This window comes from Capra hircus, chromosome 22 (assembly GCF_001704415.2).
Source record: "Capra hircus breed San Clemente chromosome 22, ASM170441v1, whole genome shotgun sequence".
Classification (NCBI taxonomy): Eukaryota; Metazoa; Chordata; class Mammalia; order Artiodactyla; family Bovidae; genus Capra; species Capra hircus.
This window is the reverse complement of record NC_030829.1, coordinates 21090839-21117107: the sequence shown is the minus strand read 5'-3', so window position 1 is coordinate 21117107 and position 26269 is coordinate 21090839. Positions and strand designations below refer to the sequence as shown.

General features: G+C 40.1%; 1 protein-coding gene across 1 annotated transcript in view; it reads left to right on the top strand.

Moving 5' to 3' along the window:
• The window catches only part of ARL8B (ADP ribosylation factor like GTPase 8B), a 51946-nt gene continuing 26229 nt past the window's right edge, over positions 553–26269 (top strand). Inside the window, exon 1 of the mRNA XM_018038233.1 lies at positions 553–898. Coding sequence (XP_017893722.1) covers positions 596–898 — 303 coding nt within the window. The 5' untranslated portion in view covers positions 553–595. The remainder of the gene's footprint in view (positions 899–26269) is intronic.

Genomic DNA, 26269 nt, shown 5'->3' with positions numbered 1-26269 from the left:
TTACCTCATCCCAATAGAAAACTGTTTTTATTAGTCTTCCAGTATTTCTTTATGCAACCATAATATGTGTTTTATATATGTACATATGTATTCTTGTTTTCCCATATTATACCGAAAATATCATATAATGCATAGTTGGTGCCTTAGTTTATGTACCTTGAAAATACTTCCTGGACATCATTACATATCAGTTTACAGAAAACTTTCTCATTTTTTGAAAAACAGTATTCAGTTTTGGGAATGTGCTAAAGTTTAATCACTCCCCTACTGATAAACACGTGTGGCTTCCATCTTTTGTTACGTAGGGCAGGGATTTTCATGATGAAACCCCCAGAGTTTTGAAGTCTTTCTGCACAGAGCCGACAGTCAGTAAACAATTGTAGAGAAAATGAATGATGAATGGATCAACAGGAATGAGCCAAGGACTATAGCAGGAAAGGAGCCCAAGGGCGGCACGCCGGTGCACGGGGCTGCACGGAGGCTCCACCAGGTGGCGCTGCAGGCGGCGGGCGCGCCTGGCCGGACAGGCCTTGCCGCTCTTGCCGTGGGCGCCGGCGGCGGCGCGGGGACGAGCGTGGGGGGTAGGGCGAGTCATATGACCCGCTCGGCTTCCTGGCTCCGGCCGCCGTCGCCCGCCTGTGTCCGCCTGTGTCGCGCCGGGGCCCCGAGGAGCCGTTGGGGGGGTCCGGGCCGAGGCCCGCTCGTGTGGAGGTCGTCGCCGCCGCCGCTGCCCGCTCGCTCGCCCGTCCGTCCGTCCTCCCTCCCGGCCGCCATCATGCTGGCGCTCATCTCCCGCCTGCTGGACTGGTTCCGCTCGCTCTTCTGGAAGGAGGAGATGGAGCTGACGCTCGTGGGGCTGCAGTACTCGGGCAAGACCACCTTCGTCAATGTCATCGCGGTGAGTGCCCTCCCGATTACCCTCCCGGGGCGCCGCAGCCCGCGAGTCCGGCTCGGCTTCTGCTCGAAGGCCAGGCTGGTGGTGGCGGGGTGGGGGTGGGGGGTCCCCTCGGCGCGGCGGGGCTCTTGGGAGTGTGCGTGTCGGGGGAGGGGGCAGCCGTGCTGGTCGCCTACCCGGGCGTCAGGACCTCGAGTTTCCCTCGTGTTGGTGGCTGGTGTATCGGCGCGGTCGGTAGTTGAAGGGTTATTTCCATTTAGTCGTCTTCTTCCAAGCGCCGTGTCCCCGTGTCCTCGTCGCAGCCGGGGTTTGGAAAGGGTGTAATTGGCCTTGTCACATTTTTAAGGCTCGTGGTGGTGGTGGTGGTGGGGGTCTGGGATTTCCTTCGGGTTTGATCTTTCCTGGCCGCGCAGGGGTTAACTTCAGCTTGTCACTTTCCCGAGGGGTGGAATTTGGCGAGTCCGTGTGTCCCGTGAGAAAGCCTAAAATAATTGAGATTGTCTCAACTGGCCACTCGGGACGGAGAGCACCGTTGTGAGGAAAGCAGGGGCCAGTGTGGGCTCATCCCTCAATTCTGTGGGCAGCTTGTCCCGTGTAATCCAGTTAATCGGTTTTCTCACCCGTTCCCCGAGGGGCCGAATAGACGGTGCTGCGTTCGCCGGTAAAGCTAAAGACAGGCATTTCCTGCCAGTCCATATTAGTGCACGGCTTTTATTTTTTAAATTAATTTGTTTATTTGAAGTATAGTTGATTTACAAGTGCACAGCTTTTACTAAGCCAAGAAGTTGGGTAGGTGGGGTCTCTATTTCTAGAGCCCTCGTCTAGGGGATAAGATTCGCAGTCAGCATAAAGTTGGAAAAGAGGTGTTGGTCTAATGTAATGGTTTTTCTTACAGACAGAGAAAGGAAGGGACTGGGTAGAAACGTAGCTCATTCCACGCCCAGGGAATGAGTTTCTGGGAGGGAAAGAAATTGCCCTGGGAACCTATATACAGTGTGGTGTTTATTCATCGGTGATTGAAGGAAGGAGGATAATTAAATTTTGCTCGTTTGGTTGGCAGGGGAGGGAATAAGAGTGAACGATTCTCGTCAGTCTTCATTTAGAGCCCAGGAGTTGCTGTGACTCAGTCTTGAGCTTGTCAGGGATGAACTTTTGAGCTATTTGAGAGAGATGGCAGCAGTTTCTCCACCGTTTAGATGATGGGTGAAATCCTATTTTATTGGCGACTTGCTGTCCAACTGGTTTGGTTACTGGAATGATTCAAACACGCCTGTCTTGTTGGAGAACACAACTTGTGTAACTTGTGACTGTTAGTCCTTGCAGTGATAGAGCAACAGGAAGGAGAAGTAGAGATGAGCAGACATCCAAACTTCCTTTGAGGAATATTGCATATAAGCATAAGGAAAACTTGCCTGCTTGTTTGGCTCTTGTAATGTTATTGGGCTGGAGGCTTGAGATGACTCTTTTCAACAGGCCTAAAAGAGTGGAATGGATATCTAATACCACTAAAATTAGTAAGAAAAAACTTCAGGCTTTGGCTGAGTATTCATATTCGAACTCCTTGTATGATGTGGAAAAGATAAGCTGAGATCATTTAATTGTAAATTTTCTGATACTGTTTTGGGATAAGAATTGGTGTCTCTTCCTAAATCCTCTCTTTTTGAGAAGACTTAATTATAGTGTTTTGTAGGTTTATTTCTACAATCAATTGTATTTGTTACAGAGAAGTAGTTATGGTTGCGAAACCTAAAAAGATTTTAGTAAATTTTGAGGAACTCCTGGAACCATAAGCTCGATTTTCATGCTTGGGTGTTTAGTAGACAGTTTAGCTTGACATAATGAACATGAACTTTGAAGTCAAACAGCCCTGGATTTGCAATCTGGCTCTGCCACTTAGCAGCCTTGTATCCTCTTTCAGTCCTTGCTTTCCCATCTATTAAGAGGAGTTAATAATAGGTTTCTTACAGAGTTGCTGTGAGTGCATGAAATGACAGATGTTAAGTGATTAGCATCATGCTTGCCCATAGAAGGGGCTAGATAAATGGTAAGTGTTGTATTATTTGTAGTGGGTACAGTCATTTAATGCAGAAATGGTATTTTGAAAAATATTTAGAAGGGAATTAGCTGGGGTCATTCCTTTGCATTTGTGTAGGTATTCGAATATGGACTGCTGTAGTGGATTCATAGATCATGACAAGTAATCACAGCATGTCCTCCCTCTCCCCCATCTGTTAACATCTGGAAAGCTGTTGAACTCAAAGTGAACTATTATTTTAACGTTAGACTCCTATTTTTGTTTCGTTCTGGGCAAGCTGTGCAGCTTGGAGGATCTTAGTTCCCTGACCAGGGATTGAACCCTGACCCTTGGCAGTGAGAGCTCTGCATCCTAACCACTGGACTGCCTGGGAATTACCTAGACTCTTCTTTCTGAATGATACAGTGTGGGTTGCAGATGCAGTCTTAGTCACTCAGTCGTGTCTGACTCTTTGCAATCACATGGGCTGTAGCCTGCCAGGTTCCTCTTTCTATGGAATTCTCCAGGCAAGAATACTGGAGTGGTAGCCATTCCCTTCTCCAGGGGATCTTCCCAACCCAGGGATCAAACCCTGGTCTCCCACACTGCAGACTGATTCTTTACCGTCTGAGCCACCAGGAAAGACCATAATGTGACTGGGTTCTGTTAGAAAAAAATCATGACTGTGATTGCCTGTGGTCTTTAAGATGCTGCAAAAAAGTTGTCAGTTACTAAGTCCTGTCCGACTCTTTTGCGACCCCATGGACGCACACCAGGCTCCTCTGTCAGTGGGGTTTCCCAGGCACGAATACTGGAGTGGGTTGCTATCTCCTTCTCCAGGGGATCTTCCTGACCCAGAGATCAAACTCCCGTCTCCTGTGTTCGCATGTGGATTCCTTACTGCTGAGCCACCAGGGAAGCCTGGAAGAAAAAGACCTCAGTAAATTTTTCTTTAACCCTCAGGCTTTAACCTAATCTGTGGTTCTTATATATTGAGGGTGAGGAAAAAGTTAGTAATCTATAGTGAATTTACAGAGTTTTAGATAGAAACAGCATGTCTAAAATAGTAAATTTAGCTTTGTTTAAAAAAAAATCAGCTGCATTCTTCTATGTATGAAGTGTTTGATTTATAGACTCAGATTCAGACGTGTTGAACACTATGTGTCACTTTAGAAAGATGGCCATTTATTTCTCAAATTCAAAGTAATTTTACAGGTATGAAAAGCTTCAGGTGAAACTGGTTTTCTTAGGTAAACATCAACTTTTTGTAAACATCACATTAAAATGTGGCTATATTTACTCCCTTAAAAGTTAAGAAGACTGGGAGATGTTATTTAACTTATTGTAGAGGTTTGTGAAGCTGAATTACTTACATGTAGGATTTGGTCTACTTTGAAATGAGGCAGTTAAGTTACAGAGAGTCTTAGTCCTCAAATTCATCTTCTTATGGTTTCAAATTCCAAGTGATACTTCATGTAATCTGATTTTATATAGAGACATTTAGTATATATTGCGTTATCTTTGTTTTGAACCTTAAAAAAAGACACCTCCAAGTCTTTAATTTTTTGATTGTTAGAAAATGAAATACTGCTCATTGCTAAATGTTATGGCAGTTATTGCATAATAAATCATGTGTCTTGTATGTGTAATTTATGTTAAGTAACCTTTACTCTTAACTGAGACTCTTAGATGGGTTATAGGATAGTTATGAAGAAATGTTTGGTAGGATTTACCAAAATGGATGAGATAAGTTTTATAGACATTGTGTATTTTTGAAAGTAGTAGTATTGTAAAAATTTCTCTATATTTTTGTGAAGTGTTGATAGTGCAAAGGTTAATCAAAGGAAAAGTTTATTACTTCTGAGAATTACGAAAAGGAGATACTTGGAAAGATTGTAGAAATTTGGACCTAGAATAATTTTTTTAAGTTTGTTAAAAAAAAATTAAGTGGTCTACTTTTATCCTTGTTTTATAGATGTAGCCAGGAGATCCAGAAACGTTAAGTGAAATTCCTAAGGCTAATTAGTAGCAGAGATAAAATTAGAACCCAGGGCTAGTGCATTTTCTCCTTACCTACCTCTGTAGATCTACCTGAGATTAGAATCATAGAGCTGTGAATCAGGAGATCTTAATTCCTTAAATATTTATTTTGAATGTAAGCATACTCCTCTTGCGAATATGAACAGCATTTTAAATCCAATATCAAGCGTATTGACTACCATTTGGGGACTACACATGCACACACACACACATATACAGTCTGTGTGTGTGTATGTGTGTATTTGAGACATGAATTAGGGGAAAGAATGATCTGCCCATGAATTAGGGGCAAGTAGGCACACAGCAATTCAGCAGTAACAACAGGACTGGAAAAGGTCAGTTTTCATCCCAATATCAAAGAAAGGCAATGCCAGAGAATGCTCAAACTACTGCACAATTGCACTCATCTCACACGCTAGTAAAGGAATGCTCAAAATTCTCCAAGCCAGGCTTCAGCAGTACGTGAACCGTGAACTTCCAGATGTTCCAGCTGGTTTTAGAAAAGGCAAAGGAACCAGAGATCAAATTGCCAACATCTGCTGGATCATGGAAAAAGGAAGAGTTCCAGAAAAACATCTATTTCTGCTTTATTGACTATGCCAAAGCCTTCGACTGTGTGGATCACAATAAACTGTGGAAAATTCTGAGAGATGGGAATACCAGAGTACCTGACCTGCCTCTTGAGAAACCTATATGCAGGTCAGGAAGCAACAGTTAGAACTGGACATGGAACAACAAAAGGAGTACGTCAAGGCTGCATATTGTCACCCTGCTTATTTAACTTCTATGCAGAGTACATCATGAGAAATGCTGGGCTGGAAGAAGCACAAGCTGGAATCAAGATTGCCAGGAGAAATATCAATAACCTCAGATATGCAGATGACACCACCCTTATGGCAGAAAGTGAAGAGGAACTAAAAAGCCTCTTGATGAAGGTCAAAGAGGAGAGTGAAAAAGTTGGCCTAAAGCTCAACATTCAGAAAACGAAGATCATGGCATCTGGTCCCATCACTTCATGGGAAATAGATGGGGAAACAGTGGAAACAGTGTCAGGCTTTATTTTTTTGGGCTCCAAGATCATTGCAGATGGTGATTGCAACCATGAAATTAAAAGACGCTTACTCCTTGGAAGGAAGGTTATGACCAACCTAGATAGCATATTCAAAAGAAGAGATATTACCTTGCGAACAAAGATCTGTCTAGTCAAGGCTTTGATTTTTCCAGTGGTCATGTATGCATGTGAGAGTTGGACTGTGAAGAAGGCTGAGCGCCGAAGAATTGATGCTTTTGAACTGTGATGTTGGAGAAGACTCTTGAGGGTCCCTTGGACTGCAGGGCGATCCAACTGGTCCATCCTGAAGGAGATCAGTCCTGGGTGTTCATTGGAAGGAATGATGCTGAAGCTGAAACTCCAGTACTTTGGCCACCTCCTGCGAAGAGTTGAGTCATTGGAAAAGACTCTGATGCTGGGAGGGATTGGGGGCAGGAGGAGAAGGGGACGACAGAGGATGAAATGGCTGGATGGCAACACCAATTCAATGGACGTGGGTTTGCGTGAACTCTGGGAGTTGGTGCTGGACAGGGAGGCCTGGCGTGCTGCGATTCATGGGGTTGCAGAGTCGGACACGACTGAGCGACTGAACTGAACTGAGGCACACAGCACAGTGGAAGATTATGATGTTCGAACATTTAAATAACTGGTTATTGAACTGTTTGTTGTTATTGTTTAGTTGCCAAGTCCTCTCAGACTCTGTAACTCCATGGACTGTAGCCCGCCAGGCTCCTCAGTCCATGGGATTTTCCAGGCAAGAATACTGGAGTGGGTTGCCATTTCCTTCTACAGGGGGTCTTCCCGACCCAGGGATCGAACCCAGGTCTCCCATATTGCAGGCAGACGCTTTAACCTCTGCACCACCGGGGAAGCCCTTAAATCAGATCCAAGTACTAACATCAAAGATTTCAAGGGAGGAAAGGAAGCCAGGTTGAAAGAAGAAGGGGGAGGAGGCGGGAGAAGGGGGGGCGAAAGGGGTGGCCTTACAGATGTCTCCTGCCACCTACAGATGCCCAGGTGTTATGAGACTTTTCGCTGGGCCTCCAGAGAAGGGAGGACTGGAACTCGGCCCTACCAGAAATCAGAACCAGAATTCGGGTCAGTCTCCAATCCTCAGCTCAGGCTGAGGGCCCATCGACCAGATTCCTGCGTCCAGGACCGGGGGACTAGAAAAACAGGGAGGGATAGGAAGGGTCAAGGAGAGGAAGGAGAGAGGGAAGGGGAGAGAGGTCAGTAAAGTAGCAAATGTGAACTGTGACTGTCGGAGCAGGCCTTCCGGGTTGCCTTCAGGTAGAGATTCGGAATTGTGGAACAGGAAGCAACTTGCTAAGGAGCGCTTCTTCAAACTTCTTTATCCTCTTCCCCTCAGTCATTATTTTTTTCCAGTGCAGGCTTAGAATCCCAGAGCAAAATGTTCTTGTTAAGAAGCTGTTAAGAGTGCATTAAGGCATTTTAAATTACTACCTTAGAGGATATTTCACAACTTAAAGCACTTACTAAGTTTCTCAAATATTAAGTTGCTTTTAAGATAAAGAATGTCACTGAACATGGATACAAAATTCATTGTACTATAAAAAATAGTTACTATTTTTAGAAGATTTTTTCCTAATTATCAAACTATCACAGTCATTAGTAGAAATTTGGACAGAATACTATAACATAGAAACCACTTGTTATCCCCACCGTCCAGGGTTAACTACTGTCAGCATATCAAAGTATTTCCTTTTCATCTTTTTTTAAAAAAATAATGTGTATATCCAAACACTGATTTTTTTTTTGAGTTTTGATATACTGTTTATAATGTTTGTATCCTGGTTTAATTATCGTGTACGCATTCTTCTGTTCTGAAACCATCTTTAATGCCTTCATAATTTATTCTGTTATAGCATGTCTTGTGGATATACCATAATGTATTCGATCATTTCCTCATTATTGGACATTTGAGTAGTTTCCAGGGTTTTGCTGTTGTACATCAATTTGATCTGCCTTTCCTGGGGATGGATTCCAGAGTTGGCATCACTGAATCAAGGGCATGAACGTATTTCATGTCAAATGGCCAGAATTGTTTTCCAGAAAGTATGTACTGCTACTTAGAAGGTCTTCTGAACAGATTTTATATACTACGTAAACTTGGGCTTCATTTAAGCACTCTGTCCTATGGTATTTTTAGGGCATACTTAGTTTTGTTGTAAAGTTAACCAGCAGTATTTTTAAACTATCCTATCAGATAATTGCTCTGTTTTCATGTTTTAAGAAGTACCATTTATGCTTCAGCAACTGCTAAGACTAAGACTGTAGAAAACATAATTCCTTTTTCAATTTTCTTTTTTTAATTGAACTTTTAGACAACCCATAAAAATACAGCTCATTCCCTTTAGCTATCACAGTTTAGTTTTTTTTTATTACCCCTCCCCCACAGTTTAGTTTTAAGCTTACTGGTGGATTGCATTAGGAGTTAGTATTCCAGAATTATGATGTATTTCCATGGAGTCCTTAACTAATCTTGCCCAGCTATAGTGGGATGCTGCTTTTTGAAGGGAGGGGTGTTAGAAATATTTTTTTCTAAACCAGAGTCTAAAGAAGTTTGCTAGGTAGATCACTTTTTGAAACAAAAGCATATTAAATTTTTAAACTTATAACTTGAGTATCATTTATACTTGTAAAAGTTGATTCATGCCTTCTGAGCTCTTGTATGAAAGAAAAAAAGGAAAAAGTATTAACCTGTTTGCTGAATAGGTCAAAATCAAATGATAATTTAAGGATTTTAGTTTTCTGAGAGGGGATAAAATCTCTAATGGAGTAATTTCAGTTCATTTCTTTCTTCAATCCAAACCACAGGTCTTATATTCTATTGTGCTTGTTTTTTTTAAGGTTACACTGTTTCTTAAATTAGACATTGGATCTGATTTCATAGTTTGCCCAGTTTTATCAAAATAGAGGAACATTCTTATTTCATATCCTGACAGGAACTTTAAAAAATTTAAAATAGTAGTAAAGCTTTAGGGTTCACTTAGAAATGATGTCCAAGAATACTGTAATTTTAAAAAATTGTAATACTGGCAAAATAATTTTAGGATTCAGGTATCTTAAGTAGTGACACCTATCTTGAAAATTGAGGCCTTTTCTCCTAGACTGGGGTTAGAAAAGTAATTGTTGTTAAGAAGGAAAAATTCAATGATGATTGGCAAACTGATTCTAAAAATGTCCTTTGTACCCATTTACTTGATAGGAATTACTTAAGCATCCGCCAGAATAGTATTACTGTAAGAATATATCTTGAGCCTAAATTTTTTGGCATATGAATGTGGTATAGTTGAGTTTATTTAGAATATGTTTAAGTGGCTACTTGAGTTAAAATGGCAGGGAGGTTAGGAGTTGAAAGCCAGATGATCTAGGTTCACATCCTGACTCTTGTGTTATTTTTGGTAAGTTATTCAACTCAGTATCTGCTTCCTTATTTGTAAAATGGGAATAATAGTCATTTCTTAGAGTTACTGTGGGTTAATACTTGTGGGTTAATACTTCCCTGGTGGCTCAGACGGTAAAGTGTCTGCCTGCAATGCGGGAGGCCCGGGTTCGATTCCTGGTTCGGGAAGATCCCCTGGAGAAGGAAATGGCAATCCACTCCAGCACTCTTGCCTGGAAAATCCCATGGATGGAGGAGCCTAATAGGCTACAGTCTATGGGGTCGCAAAGAGTCAGACACGACTGAGTGACTTCACTTTCACTTTCAATACTTGTAAAACACTTTAAACAGTGATCAGAATAAGGCATGTGTTAGCTGCTAGGTTACTGTTTATATAATGTGATCTCCCTGGAAATTCTCTTTATTTGTTCTCTCAAGTATAAGAGTGCCTTAAACACTGCCTGGCACATGCTCGGTACTCAGATGTATTTATCAGTAGACAAACATTGCATTTAAAATACAAAATTAAGAACAAATGTCTTTATGAACCCATATTCATATTTCAGTGTGCGAAGTGTAGTGTAGTTAGAAATGAGAGTGTTGGAGTCTGACAGATTTGGGTTTGAATACTGACTTAGCTGTACATCACTTTTGTTAGCATCTGTGCTTCATTTTTCCTCCTCTGTAAAAAGTAGTAGTCAAAGAACTGCCTCCTGGAGTGGCTTTCAGAATTAAATGAATGTTTGTGAAGTGCTTAGCCTTGTGCTTAGCACTGTGCCTTGTACATAGAGAGCACTCAGGAAATGGTAACTAAAAAAAAAAAAGGTGACTGCTGTGTGTTGGGAGTAATGTTGGGTGTAATCATCAGCTTTATGTTGTTACTGTTTATATTTCTCTTAATTATATTTAACTGTAGCTTTTGTTTAGGAAGTAAGCTTTTGTTTTGTTTAATTATTCGAAAAATCTTGAGCATGTTATATTTTATCATGTTGAATTTTTTTGATAGCTGAAGTGAGCTGGTAGGAAAATGTTTTAGCCTCCTGGATAGGCTAGTAATTTTTGATGGATCTACTTGTATAATTCTGTGTGTGTGTGTGCGTGTGTGTGTGTAGGTAATTGCAGTTTTTGTTGTGAAAACAGTTTGAGCTGGGAATTGGAAATATGAGTTGTTCTTTTGTTTATCCTACCACTGACTAATAGCAGGACTGTGGCCAACTCATTTAACTTCTCTGTTCTTCAGTTGTGATGCTTCTAAAGAGCGAATAAGCACTGAGAACCTTATTATTTGAGAGTGTAGTGGTGTTTTCTTATACCCGGAATTGGACCTTTTACTCAGAGACCAGAGGATAAAATGAAAGTATAAGGCTCCAATATAAGCTAGTTGTAAGATCTCAGCCTCTTCCCAGAAGAAAAGTTGAGATGTAAAAGGTGGAAAGGTAGATTGAACCTAATAGGGAGAAAAGAATGGCCCTTTTGAGTCGTACCTGCCCTCTAGGATATAGGTATTCTGTACAAGTGTATGCACAGAAAACAATTTTAATTTTGGACAAGACCATAGTATTGTTTCTTGCATGTGTTTGTTGTAATTTTTAAGCCGGGATTTAAGGGTCAAGTGGGTTTAAATCACCGTTGACCGCTGTAAATTTGCAAGTCCCAACAGACAGTGCTGTATTTGTATGGGCCTGTTCCCCTAGATGAGAAGTGGGCTGTGTAGACTGCATGCAGACTGGGCCAGAAAGGGCTTTGGGCAGTGTTTCCTCTCTGAAGGTGCCTTAAGGTCCGGTTTAGACACTCATCACTAGGCCTACTTTTTCTTTACTTTTTTCATGAAAGCTCGTTTTGTCAGGAGAATGGTTTAGCAAATGTATAGATTTGGTCATTTCTGAATAGAAGGAAATTGAGGGGAGGAAATTCACTTTTTTTTCCCCTTCCAAAATCTACCTGTTTCACTCCACTAGCTGTTGGTTTCCTTATTTTGATTTTATTTCTTTATTCAATGGCTGAATTAAAAACCTTAAAACAATGGGGAAGAGTGGGAGGGAGACTCAAGAAGGAGGGGATTTATAAGTACTTACAGCTGATTCACATTGTTATACAACAGAAACCAGTTCAACATTGTGAAACAGTTAATCTCCAATCAAAAATTTGAAAAACCAAGAAACCTTAGAATGTTTGTTTTTTTTTAAAAAAATACCCTAAATCCATATTGTTTAAATAGTGCTGATACAAATAGGAAATAATAATAATAACACCATTAAGGTTTAATTAGTGTTAATATTAAGCTGGATATCCATCACATTTTCCCCCATCCCTTTGTATATACAAATGTATACTTTTAATTGACATCGTTCACGTGTAACATGAATTTTGGGTGTGTAACAGTGATTCTGTGCTTGTACATATTGTGTAATAATCACCACAGCAAATCCAGTTCACATCACTAACATCACTAGCCTTACATCGTTACAGTTTTTTTTTCTTATGATGATTAACTCAGCAACTGCAAAAATACAGTACAGTATTCTTAACTGTAGTCGCCTTTCTGTATATGGCACCTCATGACTTACGTATTTTGTCATTGGAAGTTTGTATCTTTTGACCTCCTTTCGTCTGTTCCTAATCCCATCTGTTTTGTGCCTGCAAGTCTGGCTTGTTTTGCTTTGTTTTAGATGCCTATATGCGTCTTCCTCTGGGAGACTTATTTCACTTAGCATAACGCCCAGCACATGCTTTCCTGATGACAGTGATGGATCATGCTGTGCAGACTGAGTGGCCTCGTGTAGTCTAGGCTGTTTGATTTACCTTTTGTCGTGGTGATAGCTGATTCAAGTTCAGTTAGGTCAAGGCAGAACTCTTGATCTCTTCCTCGCTGAATCCAAGGATGGATATCTTCCCCAGTCAGGATTGCTCATATTACCTCCATCATAATTTTCACCACGCTTATACCACCATCAGAAGTTATCTTGCTTTTTGTCTTCATCTGTTTTCTGTATATAAGTTCCATAGGGGCTTTTTCCTTTTTCCAATGCTGCATCCCATTGCAAAGAACAGTGCCTGGCACATAACAAGCTCTCTAAATGTTGAGTAAATGAATGAATGAATTTAACAGTAAACTAGTGTGTCTGTTCTGTTACACTCAAACTGTGTGCAGGGCATTGTGGTAGGTAGGAGATGATTTATAAATGTACCAGACAAGGTTATTTATAGTAGAATATGTGCCTTATAGTAGTCATGTATAGGTTAGAAATATTAACTGTCTTAAAATTTTCTCATAATGCTCTGGAAATCTCCCTACCCTCACGGAAGACATCAGAGGAGTTCTAGAAAGGCAGTTTGCTGGCTTTTGGTGGGACCATGCTGAGAATGGCTGTCAAGCTAAGCTTTGATTAGAGTAGTTTTCATTCGTTCAGTAGTTATTTGAGGCATTGTTCTAGGCAGCATATGTATAACGAAGAACAAAACAGACATGTTTCCTTCCCTTCCTGGAGCGTCCAGTGCCGTGAAGAAACAGTAGGAGAAGCAAAGGAGAAGCAGAGACACGTTTGAGGGCTGAAACTTTTGTCAGATTAATTATAACCCGTGTGAGTGCATGCTCAGTTGTGTCTAATTCTTGGCGACCCCATAGGACTGTAGTCTGCCTGCATGAAGGAAAGAAACAGAAGACTGGAAAAATAGGCTGATCTAGTTCACAAAAAGCCTTGACTAAGTTTGAATCTGTAGGCATGGGGAGGCATTGAAGATTCTTGTTCAAGGGAATGAAGAACTGTGTTTCCCAAGGATTAACTTAGTAGCAGTGTAGAGACCATCAAAAAGTTACCAGCTTATTACGAGGATCTAGTTGAGAGAGAATGAAATGGGGATAGGGAGTCAGGGAACGTAGTGAGCATTATTATGAAAGTGGAGTGAGTACAGTTGAGCAGTTGAATCACATGGGTCAAGCCAAGGGAAATTCGTAGTCAAAGACCTTTTTAAGGATTTAAGTGAATGGTGGGAAATGTGCTTGTGTGATGAACAAGTAGCCCATATGGGGTTATATACATTTGTATATACAGAGAGAAGAGAGGGTATGGTGAAGAGAAGGGGATGCATTGACTATAAAATGTATTATATAATTAGTGATATAAAGGGAATGATGTTTGGAAATTAGTGCTATGTTTAAGTACAGTGGAATTAAAACTGAGTTTTGAAATTTCATTCCGTGTCTTGCCAATCTTTTGTACACAAGGACCAAGCAGGGTATCTCCACTACTTTGAATTGCAGTTGGACTATCTTGACTTATTTTTGGCGTTTAGGGACGTTAATCTGTGCCCAGAATGCAGGCCGTCCATAACAGGTCCTTTAGACAGCTGAATTCAGTGACTCAGACTCTTACAGTCTTCGAAGCTTTTGCTGCTTAATTTGAAGGGGATATTTCTGTCCCTGGAACATACCTGGTTTAGTGTCTTTCTTCTGGAGAGAAAAGTTGGTATGTGTTTTTTTGTGTGCTTTCAACATGCAGGGCTGGATGGAAGCACAAGCTAGAATCAAGATTGCCAGGAGAAATGTCAGTAACCTCAGACATTCAGATGACACCACTCTTATGGCAGAAAGCAAAGAGGAACTAAAGAGACTCTTGATGAAAGTGAAAGAGGAGAGTGATGAAGCTGGTTTAAAACTCAACATTCAGAAAACAAAGATCATGGCATCTGGTCCCATCACTTCATGGCAACTAGATAGGGAAACAATGGAAACGGTGACAGACTTTATTTTTGGGGGCTCCAAAATCACTGCAGACGGTGACTGCAGCCATGAAATTAAAAGATGGTTGCTCCTTGGAAGAAAAGCTATGACCAACCTAGACAGCATATTAAAAAGCAGAGACATTACTTTGCTGACAAAGCTTTGTCTAGTCAAAGCTATGCTTTTTCCAGTAGTCATGTGTGGATGTGAGAAAGGGAGAAGTGAAGATGAAGTCACTCAGTTGTTTCCGACTCTTTGCGGCCCCATGGACTATGAGGTTTCTCCATCTATGGAATTTTCCAGGCAAGAGTACTGGAGTGGGTTGCCATTTCCTTTGTCAGGAGATCTGCCCGACCCAGGGATCGAACCCGGGTCTCCCACGTTGCAGGCAGATGCTTTCACCGTCTGAGCCACCAGAGAAATGGATGTGAGAGTTGGACCATAAAGAGGGCTGAATTTTGAAGAATTGATGCTTGTGAACTGTGGTGTTGGAGAAGACTCTTGAGAGCCCTTTGGACTGCAAGGAGATCCACCCAGTCCATCCTAAAGGAGATCAACTCTGAATATATCATGTCTGACTCTCTGTGACCCCATGGACTATATATGTAGCCCACCAGGCTCCTCCATCCATGGGATTCTCCAGGCAGGAATACTGGAGCGGGTTGCCATGTCCTTCTCCAGGGAATCTTCCCGACTCAGGGATCAAACCCAGGACTCCCGTGTTGTGGGCAGACGCTTTACCCTCAGGCACCAGGGAAGCCTGAATATATATTAGAAGGACTGATGCTGAAACTGAAGCTCCAGTACTTTGGCCAGCTGATGTGGAAAGCCAACTCACTGGAAAAGACCCTGATGCTGGGAAAGGTTGAAGGCAGAAGGAGAAGGGGATGGCAGAGGATATAGTGGTTGGATGGCTTCTCTAATTCAGTGGACATGAGTGTGAGCAAGCTCCGGGTGATGGTGAAGGAGAATGAAGCCTGGGGTGCTGCAGTCCGTGGGGTTGCAAGAGTTGGATGTGACTGAGCAACTGGACAACAACAACAAACATGGGTATCTGCTCTTTTGGGATTTAAGTTGGGATTTTTCTTAGGTGTTGGGTAAGCTTGTCGATAATATTAGGCTCAGAATATCATTTTTTCTCTCATATGTCAGGCTGTTTGATGTCTGCCTAGAAACTCACTTGGTGTGTGTGGTCTGTCGTGGATTTATGGTGCTCACAGTGCTCACAGACGCCAGTTCATTTTGGAACATTTGGACATTACCATAAAACAAGACAGGAGGTGGCTGTGCCAACAACACCATGTCGTTCTCAACGGTGGTTAACATGAAGAGTGTTCCTAAACATCCTACTATTTCTTTATCATCCTTTTCCTTTATTTCCATTACACAGGGCATTCAATAGAAATCTTTTCATTTCATTTATTTAGTTAAAGAAACTGTTTTAAGAAGTGCTTTCACACACAAGGTGCTGTACTTTTTTATTGGCTCATTTGTTGAGTGGATATTAATTAAGGTAAAGAAAGGTGTAATAACACAGGTTTTAGATAAAGCTGGAATTCAACTTCAACTCTTAGGTTGACTGTTCTGTTCCATAAGAATGGTGAGGTGTGATGAGTCCATGTTTACAGACAAATCCTTGAGGCTTGCTTTGCCACCCGGTGAGTGCTGCTCTTCCAAGTCCTGCGACTGAGACTAGTTTGGAAATTACCTGGGGTCTTGCGGTGGTCCATTTGTAGTTTCAGCTTTCTTTGGCTGTTTGGCGCTGTATGCTTTAAGTAAGTAAAGTCACTCAGTCGTGTCCGACTCTGTGACCCTGTGGACTGCAGCCCACCAGACTCCTCAGTCCATGGGATTCTCCAGGCAAGAATACTGGAATGGGTTGCCATTTCCTTCTCCAGGGGATCTTCCCGACCCAGGGATCGAACCTGGGTCTCCCGCATTGGAGGCAGACACTTTAACCTGTCTGCTTTACTAGTCCCTATTTTGTTGTTCCTAAGAGCATTTCTAAATCTTAGTGTTGTGCTTTTGTGACACTTCGGAGGAGGTCTTAAATTTGCCAGTGAAAATCAGCAGTGTGGACATGGGGAGAAGGATGGAGGCATCAGGCCTTTGGAGTACATGTTAGACTCTGGTAATGAAGGAGAATGAGACATTCATTCTTTTTTGGCCTACACCTTTCTTTATTGGCCTACATTACAGTTTCTAGCTCCCAGTGTTCCTTTTTCCTTAGATGACTCTGTCTTATATATTGTTTAGGGCCCGCATCTGTGAACCCTTGCCCCAGCTCTTCTCCCAGGGAAAGTTAATTGCCTCTTGCTCTGTTTTCACAGTACTTTGTTCAGAATTGTATTTGTGCCTTATCTGTTCTTCTATGTCTACTTCCAGACTGTAAGCTTCCTTATTATTGTTGTGGCCCGTAAGTGTAGCTCTGGGCCTGACTCAATAGCTGCTTCCTAATTATTGACTTAACAGAGTGAGGCAGTGTTGGGTCATGTTTAAGTGTGTTGGATCAGACCTGCCTCAATTTGAATTCTTGATCTGCCCAAGTTCTGTGACCCCCTCAAAGCTTCAGTTTGCTCATTGGCGATTTGGGAGTGACCCTAGGTATCCCATGCACTCACGGTATGAGGTAAGATAATCAGCACAGTCCCTGGGGTAGAGCGCTCCAGGGTTGGTAATTATCATTGTGGTTGATGTGACATTTGGGGATTACATTTGGGGATTCAGACAGGGGCATGTGCTCCAGCTAAATGGTAGGTGAAATGGAAAGCCCTCACTCCTTAGTGAGCACTGAGCAGGGATCCTGTTTCAGTGACTTCTGAGTTTTAGGGTAGAGGTGTAGTGGGCTCAGAGGACCAGTTTCTGAATGTCGATGTGTTTTCCATTATTGTGAGAGAGAAACTAAAATACTAGACTATCCATTGCCATAATCCACTATAGATGTACTAGGGTGTTTGGAGTAACCCTTTGAAAAATTTGCTAGTCTGTTTGGCTTGTCTTCTGTTTGTAACTCTGTGGTCACTAGTTTTGGCTTGGTGGAAGAGATTCTGATAGCTCTAAGTTGCTATTTTATTGCACTGTGCTAGTAGATTACTAACATAGTATCCATTGCTATTTACAAACTCTCAGTTGATCATTAAGTGTGTTTTTTGTTGTTGCTGTTGTTGAACATCCTAATATTGGTTCAGGCTTCTGTACAAATAATGACCCTTGCCTGTCAAATAACCCTCAAATGCCTGAAGTATTTTTTTTTAGCTGGAGTGTAATTGCTGCACTCAAAGTATTATATTTGGGTAGAGAGTAACATTATGGCTTTGAAATTTAGATCTGGGTTCAGATTCCAATTTTGCCACTATTTAGCTGAGTATGTGATCTTGAGACCTTGACTTCTGATTTCCTTTTCTGTAAAATGAGGCCAGTAAAATGAAAGATCTGCCACTGTTGTTATCTTTTTTGTTATTAATCGGGTAAGCCAACAGCATGTATCCTAGCTAATAAGTAATATGTTCTTGATGCAGTAAACACATATCGCTGGAGAATAGTCTTGTTACTTCAGTCTCTTTTTGCACTTTCCATTCCCTGCCAAACTCCCCACCCAGATGGTAGTAAGCGGGGCTGCAGACAGCTACTGAATAAATACGATGTTAGCCTCTTAGAAGGCACTGCGGTTTGGAACTGAGCAGTGTGCAGTGACGCAGTGTTCATGCCTGGCCACCATTTAAGAGCTGTGTTTCAGTATGAAGCAATCCTGATAATACTGACTGGGCTAATGGAATAACTTCACAGTGCGTAATGTTTCTTTGGGGACACCCAGCGAGCCAGAGGGTAAAAAATAACCACTGAGAGAGAATGTATTCAGACCATGGCATTTGGTGCAGCCATATATACTGCCAAACTGATAAATATTGAATCAGAGATGTCTCTACGTATACGCAGATAAACAGATAGCTAAAAGAATTGATATACTCTAGTTTAAAACGTTGAGGCAGAATTACTGACTTTAAGTTTTTAAAAGGTAAACAGTGCTGCAAAACATTTTACAGTGGGGGAAGACAAAGCAAGCCACATGATGTTATTAGTGGGTGAGATAAGGTTGTAAATCCACAAGGCTGGAAGATTTTATAAGTAGGCAATAAAGGGCTGATAAATTAAAATTCATGTTTTAATGTATCCTAAGGATAGGTCTCACAGTTTGTTTTCTCAGAGTCTGACATCACAATTATGTTTAGAAACATTTTCTTGCCTCCACTACTGCTGTCAAGAATGCCTTGGCTAGTCCTTAAAAGATAAGGGAGGCTTGCCCGTTTTATGAGTAAAAACCTGTGGAGCAGGGTTTCAGTAGCTTCATTTATACCTTCCAGATGGAAAAGGAAACTGATAAGAGATCGTGCATGTGCTGTCATCTGGCATGATATGCTGTAATCCTTGGTTATATTTAGAGAACTTTTCATTCTAACATTTAAGGGTTCCAAGTAGCAGTAAGAGTCACGCGTTAAATTCTAAACTAGGAGACAGTTTCTTGGTAATTTCTCAGTAATTGGCATTTGTTTAATTGTAGATCTAAAAAGCCGCTAATAGATATTAAGAGTTTCAGTGAACAGTGAAATTTGTTTCCCTGGAAATAGAATGAGGCAGACTCAGAAAATTGTGTTAAATGTTGTCAACAGTTACATGGCCCAGAAAAACACCCGTATAACTTCCCTTCAAGAAATGGAGATAAACAGGAAGCAAAAGTAGTTAATGGATATTATTGGACCTGGGAGTTCTGAATGAGTCAGTTCAATTCTTCATGAGTGTTTTGTCTAAGAGAAATTAGGGGAGTTTGTGACACAGAGCTCGTGGGGCTCCCAGTGACCTTCCTAGTCATATTCTTTCAGAGGTGGAGGTGGTCATGGCATCATCTTCCAATATGGGATGTGATTAGTTGTTTTCTTCACTTTGGGGACCATGTGTGGCAATTTTAAAAATAATGCTCTCATGGTGCTTCAGGAACTAAGCCTCACGGATAAGTTCCAACACAGAGTAATCTTGTCTTTAATTCTCTATGTAGTGAATGTTGGAACAGATTTTAACACTGCCTAAAACTGAAGCATGGGTACAGTCAAAAGAGAAAAGACACTCTCAGAGAAACAGCTCTATATGTGGAACTGTGATTTGCTGTATTTTGAAAATTAGAATTTATATTTATTTTCGGACAGTATCAACTTTTATTTATGTTGTAAACTATTTTTTGGTATCAAGGTAATGCTGAACTTATAAAATGAGTTAGGAAATATTCCTCCCTCTTTTGTTTTTAGGCAAGAGTTTGTAGAGTTGGTATTGTTTTGGTAGAGTTCCCCAGTGAAAATATCTGGGTTCAGAGATTTCTTTTTAAGAAGATTTAAAATTACTAATTCCATTTCTTTAATAAATTGTTGCTGTTGTTAGTCGCTAAGTCATGTCCGACTGTTTTGCGACCCTGTGGACTGTAGCCTGCCAGGCTCTTCTGTCCATAGAATTCTCCAGGCAAGAGTACTGGAGTGGGTTGCCATTTCCTTCTCCAGGGGATCGTCCCTACCCAGAGGTCGAACCCCATGTCTCCTGCATTTGCAGGTGAGTTCTTTACCACTGAGCCACCAGGGAAGCCCTCTTTAGTAAGTAGAGGACTGTTAAAAAGTTTTTCTTCCTGGGTAAATTTTGGTAGATTGTGACTTTTAAGGAGTTGGTCCATTTCACTGGAGTTGTTAAATTTGTGTGCATAGAGTTCATAGTATTTCCTTATTATCCCTTTACTACCTGTTGAGTTTAGTAATATCTCCATTGTTGCTGTTTGTAATTTTTATCCCCTCTTTTTTTATTGGTCAGTTGTTCATCAATTTTATTTATCTTCAGAGAATCAGCCCTTGGTTCCTTTGACTTACGTCAGAGGATTTTCCGATCAGTGTTATTAACTACTGCTCTTATTGTTTCCTTCTCCTGTTTTGGGTATTTTTTTCTCTCCCACCCTGCCTTCCTAGTTTTATTGAGGTATAATTGATATAAGCACTGGGTACGTTTCAGGTATACAGCATAATGGCTTAACTTTCATATATTGTGAAATGATTATCACAACTTTAGTTAAGACCCATCATCTCAGTTAGATACAAAAAAAAAGAGGGAAAAAATTTTTTTTCTTGTGATTAACTCTTAGGATTTTACTTTCTTAACAGCTTTCAAATATACCATACAGCAGTGTTAACTATAGTCACCGTGTTGTACATATTTGTTCTTTTTTAAAAAATTTCTTACGTTGTTAATTTGAGGCTCTTATTAGAGAAGAACATAAACATTTGAGTCTTCCTTCTAAGCATTGCTTTAGCTGCATCCCACAACTTTGGATAAGTTTTTTATTTAGTTTAAAATATTTTGTAATTTTCCTTGAGACTTCCTCCTTGCCCGATAGACTATATTTGGTTATTCCTGATACTTTTGTATTAATTATTTCTAGTTTAATTCTATTGTAGTCAGAGAACATAGTTTCTGTGACTTGAACCTTTTAACATTTCTCCAGTATTGTTTGATGGCCAGTATTTGGTTTATCTTGAATGCTCTATGTTTACTTAAAAAGAATGTGTATTCTGCTCTTCTTGAGTGTTCTGTAAATGTCAGTTACACCTCATTTGTTGTTGGTTATTTAACTGCATCCTTGCTGGTTTTCTTGCTATTTGTTCTTTCAATTAGCATGAGAGTAATTCCAAAGTCACTGTAATTGTGGGTTTATTTTTTCTTTTCGTTTCATTAGTTTTAAATTTATGTATTTTGAAGCTTTGTTAGGTGCTTACACATGGAGGACTTACATGCTCTTGGTGAATTGATTCTTTTATCATTACTTAGTGTTCTTCTTTATCTTTGATAATTTTTCTTAGTCTGAAGTCTATTTTGATATTAATATATTTACTCCAGCTTTCTTCTGGTTAATGGTTGCACGGTGATATACTCTTTCTGTCCTTTTTCTTTTAACCTACCTCTCATTTTATTTGAAGTGGATTTCTTGAAGATAGCATATGGTTGAATCTTCTTAAAAATACATATATTCTGACAATCTGTTGTTTGGTTGGTGTGTTTACACTACTTTTACTCTCATTTTTGGTATGCTTGAATTTACTTCTACCATTTTGTTTGTTTTGTTTGTCTCCGTTTTTTGTTCTTTTTCCTCTTCCCTGTTTTCTGTTCGTTTGGACTTTTTTAGAATTTTAATTTCTTGAGGTTTTGACTGTTCTCTTTGTATAGCTCCTTTAGTGGTATCCTTGGGATTAAAATACACCTAATTTACTAAAAATTATCATTTCATGTGGAAAGTAGAAACTTACCACCATATAGATCTGTTTACTTTCTTCCCTGTGTGTTATATGTGTCATATTGTATCTGTATGCATTGAGAACCATACCAATGTTTCAATTTTTTCTTTCAGTTATCAAATATTTTATAGTAAAGAGAAAGTGAGTAGTTTATTACATTTATCCAAATATTACCATTTCTGTTGCTTTCTTTTAATTACTAAACTCTAGGTTTCCTCTGTTAGTTTCTATTTTAGCTGAAGAATTTCCTTTAGTATTTCTTTTAGAGCATGTCTGCCAGGTGCAAATTCTTTTTGTTTTCCTTCCTTTGAGAATGTCCTTATTATCTTCATTCCTGAAGGGCATTTTCACTGAATATAGAGTTCTAGGTTGACAGTTCTCTCCTCTCCCCAGCGCTTTGGAATAGACTTTTATTACTTGTGATGAGAAATTCATAATCATTCAGATTGTTACTCATAGACATTCTAATTGCTATTTTCATGTATCATTTCTTTCTGGGGCTACTTTCAAGATTTTTTTGCCTGATTTCAGCAGTTCGGTTATGATGTCTCTGGGTATGGATTTCTTCGCGCTTACCCTGTTTTGGGTTGGTTGCACTTCTTGAATCTCTGTTTGTCTTTCACCAAATTTTGAACATTTTCAGCCATTCTTCTCTCTTTTTTGTTTATTTTGTAGTTGGCATATAATGGTTAGTTGTATGATCTGAATCAAAATGATTAGATATTCATATGCCTTGCAAAATGATAACCATAGTAAGTGTAGTTAACCTCTGTCACCTTTCATAGTTGCCAAGAAACTTTTTTTCTTGTGATGAGAACTTTGAAGATTTACTCTGGGCAACTTTCAAATATTTAATACAGTACTATTAACTTTTGTCACCATGCTGTACATTATATCCCTATGACTTATTTTATAATTGGAATTCTGTGACTTTTGACCCTTTCACCCATTTCTGGCCACCACTTGTCTGTCTTCTGTATCTGTAAGCTTATGTTTTTTGCTGTTTTGTTTTTAGAGTCCACGTATAAGTGAGATCATGTAGCATTTGTCTCTGTCTGGCTTTTTTCACTTAGCGTTACTCTTGCGGTCCACCTGTGCTGTTCCAAATGGCAGGATCTCATTCTTTTTAAAGAGTGAATAATGTTCCATTGTGTGTGTGTGTGCAACACATGTGCATATAACTGTCTCACATTTTAAAAATCTTCTCATTTGTCACTGGATACTTAGGTTGTTTCCGTATCGTGGCTTTTATAAATAATGTTGCACTGAACATGGGGATGCATATATCATCTTGAGTTAAAGTCTTCATTTTCTTCAGATAAGTACCCAGAAGTGGAATTGCTGGGTCATATGGTAGTTCTGTTTTTAATTTTTTGAGGGAACTCCATATCATTTTTCAGAGTGGCCAATAGTGCAGATATATATTACCACCAAAAGCAGAGTTTCCTTTTCTCCAGATCCTTGCCAACACTTGTTATTTGTTGTCTTTTGATAATAGCCATTCTAACAAGTGTGAGGTGATTTCTTATTGTAGTTTTGATTTGCATTTCCTTGGTGATTACTGATACTGAGCACTTTTTCATCTGCCCATTGGCTGTCTGTATGTCTTTGGAAAAATGTCTTCAGATCTTCCGTCCATTTTTTAACCAGTTGCTTTTTTGCCAGCTGTTGAGTTGTGTGAGTTCTTATATTCTGAGTATTAACTCCTTAGCAGTTACATGATATGTACATATTTTCTCCTGTTTGCTACATTGCTTTTTCATTTTGTTGATGGTTTCTTTTGCTTTGCAAAAGCTTTTTAGTTTGATATAGTTCACACTTGTTTATTTTTGCATTTGTTGCTTTTCATGTTAAATTTTAAAAAATTGTCAGCAAGACCTTTCAGGGAGTTTACCGCCTGTGTCTTCCAGGAGTGCTACAGTTTTAGGTTATGTTAAAGTCCTTAACCCACTTTGAATTAATGTTTTCAGTATGATGTAAGGTGGTGGTCCACTTTCATTCTTTGGTCAGTGAGACGGGACCACTGTCCAGTTTTATGGTTGTCCAGTTTTCCCAGTGCCATTGATTGGAGTGACTGTCTTTCTTATTGTATATCCATAGTTGTTGAGTGTATATGCATGGGTTTATCTCGTAGTTGTCTATTCTGTTCCATTGATCTTTGTGGCTTTTTATGTGCATACCATTCTGTTTTGATTACTGCAGGTTTGTAATAGAGTTAGGAATCAGGAAGCATGATGGTTTGTTCTATTTTCTCAAGATGATTTTGGCTATTTGAAGTCTTGTGTGGTACCATTCTTTTTCTCTTATCCTGGGATTTCAGTGACATGAATGTTAGACATTTTTATATTATCTTAAAGATCCTTGAGACTCTATTGACTCGTACCCCCCCCCCATCTTTTCTTAGTTCAGCTAATTTCTCTCAATCTATATTCAGCTTCATTGAGTTTTCTCTTTTACCTCCATTCTTCTATTAGCCCATCCAGTGAGGTAGTTTTTTAAAAATTTTGGTTATTATATTTTTCATTTCTAAGATTTCCATTTGGTTCTATATTATGGCTTTTGTTTACCTGCTGAAGCTTTCTATTCCATTCATTTCAAGAGTAGGTACCCTTCTTAGAGTGTGGGTATGATAGCTATTGTTATTTCCAATATATTGGTCATCTTGATGTTGGCATCTATTCATTGTCTTTTTCCCTTGCTTGTTGAAATTTTTCTTAATTCTTCACATATTTACTTATTCTAGGTATTTAGAAATGAGACTCTGGGATATTTTTTAATTCTTTGGAGAATGTTTTTTGTTATTTTGTTTTAGCAGGCAGTTGACCCAGATTCAGGCCACAGGTTCCAATTTGCCTTTTTCTGTGGACTTTGGTTCTAATGTCAGTCCAATTTGCAGTAGTACTTTTGGGATCATTCCTGCCTTACACTGCTGAGGGGATTAACTGGAAATCTGGCTAGTGGGTCTACATCATAGTTTAGCTCTCAAGGCTTTTGATAAGTTGTTCAGGGTCAGAGTCATATATCACAGTGTGAGGATGAGCTCAGGAGTTCGTATACAACTTTATGGGGTCCATTTACCTAGTCCTTTCCTTTATGAATCTCTTGATACTGTCCTGACTCCACCCCCCCTCCCCCTCCCCACCCCCCGCTGCCAGAAAGTTGGGGGGATGGATGGGTAGATGGGTTCAGTCTCCCTGCTTTGTTATGTCCTTCCCTCAACTGAATCTGTCTCAAGGACTAAGTGGTAGAAGAGAGAATGAAGACCCTGCCCGAAAACCTCAACAGGGATTTCTCCTTCTGTTTCTCCTACCACCTCCCTGTCCATCCCACTCCCAAGTGCTGTTTGGACCACAGTTCTTTGGTTAGAGACGATTCCCTTCTCTCAAGGTACTTGCCTGGGCATAGCTGTTGTTAGGTGCTCATGGCTTCCAGACTTGATTTGTCTGGGGACTATGGCAGGCGACAGAAAAAAACCCAGAGGATTTCCACTTTCTCTGTCCTGTTATCTACCCTCTCCCCCCTCCCCCACCCAGAAACACACACACACATGCACAAGTGCCCATACAGTCCTCACACCAAAATCAGAAGCCTCCTCCTTGAGCTTTCTCTGTCCATGCTTGGTACACATTTCTGACAATTGGGCTGCCTTTGATCCAGGCTCTGGGAGGTTGAGAGGGAAGGAAAAAGCAGCTAGGAAATAGCATCTGATTGTGTTTTGAGTTCTGATTTCCTTGTCTGATCTATCTGCTACACCTCCTTTCAGAGTTCTCAGTTAGCTGCTGCATGTGTTCAGTCCATGGTTTTCAGTTACATTCACTGAAAGAGCCAGGGTGGAGTGTGTTTACCTAAACCTAACCAGAACACTGTGAACTACTTTTCTAACATCGCATTTCATGGACCTTGTGTGATGTTTGCTGATGGTAACAAATATTCAATGCTTCCACTGTACCTGTAACCAGTGCCTGAAGCAGGCGTTGTTCTGAATGGTGAATATATTTTAATTTATTTAACTTGAGATCGAGACTTGTTATCTTCATTTTACATTTGGAGAAAGAGGGACATTGCAAAGGTAAGGAACATGCAAGAAGGACCTACAGCTAGGCAAGTGCTAGGACCGGGGTAATAACCCAGTATGATTCTCTCCAGAGTCACAGGCATAACCAGAAGACTGACATAAACATCCATTACCTGAGGAAATGAGCAAGACTTCTTATAGTAAATCTACAGCCACTGGGATAATTTAAACTATACTCAAACAATTATTAATCAGTTATCTGGCTTTACTTTTCTATGATGGGCCTTTTTAATTACATTCAAAATATTCGTTTTTTTTATTCTTTTGATTCTGGCTTACTCTAATAGATCTTCAATAGATCAATAAAGACTTGACTTTCTTATTTTGTTTTAAAGAGTTCAAAATTCATTTTACCATTTGTGGATGCATATTTGTTGTGATTTCCACCAGTGTTTTCCTTAAGATTAGGGACTCTTGTTACCTACATAACTCATTGATTTTGTAGCTTTTGGTTGGTTCTAGGAATCTTTCTTTTAAGTTTAATCATGGACGTCTATTTCAGGATTTGAAGGAAAAACTTTCGTTTTCATACTATTTTTTTTTGAAATAGGCTCTATGTGTGCACACAGAAGGGCATACAGTGGAAAATAAGTCTCTCATTTTAGTTGCCTAAATACCCAATTCTTCACCAAAAGACGGAAAGAAACTTTTAAATATAGGAAATTACTTACTTGCCTAGGGCACATGTACCCGTGGTGCAGGAAGTCAGACTCTTGACAGTGTAGTTTGCAGCAAAGTCAGGATATGTTACA